The sequence below is a fragment of the Nestor notabilis genome, unplaced genomic scaffold (genome assembly GCF_000696875.1).
Source record: "Nestor notabilis isolate BGI_N333 unplaced genomic scaffold, ASM69687v1 scaffold13972, whole genome shotgun sequence".
Lineage (NCBI taxonomy): Eukaryota > Metazoa > Chordata > Aves > Psittaciformes > Psittacidae > Nestor > Nestor notabilis.
This window is the reverse complement of record NW_009917060.1, coordinates 24,121-24,970: the sequence shown is the minus strand read 5'-3', so window position 1 is coordinate 24,970 and position 850 is coordinate 24,121. Positions and strand designations below refer to the sequence as shown.

The window sequence follows — 850 nt, the reverse complement described above, 5'->3', positions numbered from 1 at the left end:
GGCGGCGGTGCTTTGTGTGGGGAGGTACCCCTTGAGGAGAGGGGTGGCGCTTTGACGCGAGTTCTTTGTCTTCGCAGTTCTTAAAGAACAAGATGGGAAAGACTGAGAAGGCTGCCATCCCCTACAGCCAGCCTGTTCACAGTTTACATCTCTGTGAACAACCAAAGATTAACAGGCAGAAGAGTAAATGTAACGTGCCGCTGACAAAGATCACCTCGGCAAAAAAGATAGAGAACTTTTGGCAAGATTCTGTGTCGCCAGAAGTGATTCAGAAGCAGGAGAAAAAGCCACTTAAAAACACAGAGAACTTCAGAAATGCCAAGTCCAAGAAACCAATCACCCTAGCTGAAGCGAGCCAAAAAGAAAGTTACGCTGGGGCAAAATTCAGTGACCCGCCATCTCCCAGTGTCCTTCCAAAGCCCCCCAGCCACTGGGTGGGTGGCTCATCTGAACTGTCTGACCAAAACCGGGAGCTGATGGCAGTCCACTTGAAAACTCTCCTGAAAGTTCAAGCCTAGTTTCCAAGGCCTCTTTGAGTAATTGGCAAAGAAAACTCCATCCAGGAAACTTTTAACATACCTTGTTGCAACTAAATTTGCAAAAGATTGTCAAGTCTTGTAATCAACATTCAAAAAAAAAAAATCTTGTATTATATTTTTTATGGTTGTGTAAATAGTGTATATCATGTATTATGTGTATATTCTTGTTCATACTTTGAGAGGTACATTTTAGTTTTGTTATGAAAGGATGTATTTTGCACTGCCTGAATGGTAGATGTCTTGTATATAAAATATGGACAATTTTAAGTGTGTGCTTGACACGTGAAGACTTGACTTGATTTGCACAAGGT

General features: G+C 42.2%; 1 protein-coding gene across 1 annotated transcript; it reads left to right on the top strand.

The window, feature by feature from the left end:
• Nucleotides 1-77: 77 nt before the first annotated feature.
• Nucleotides 78-594, top strand: PNRC1 (proline-rich nuclear receptor coactivator 1; the record flags this gene model as incomplete). The annotated part of the gene is made up of 1 exon (XM_010024914.1): nt 78-594. A coding segment is annotated over one exon (441 nt), but the record flags the coding sequence as incomplete, so codon positions are not given.
• Between the last annotated feature and the right edge of the window lie 256 nt (nt 595-850).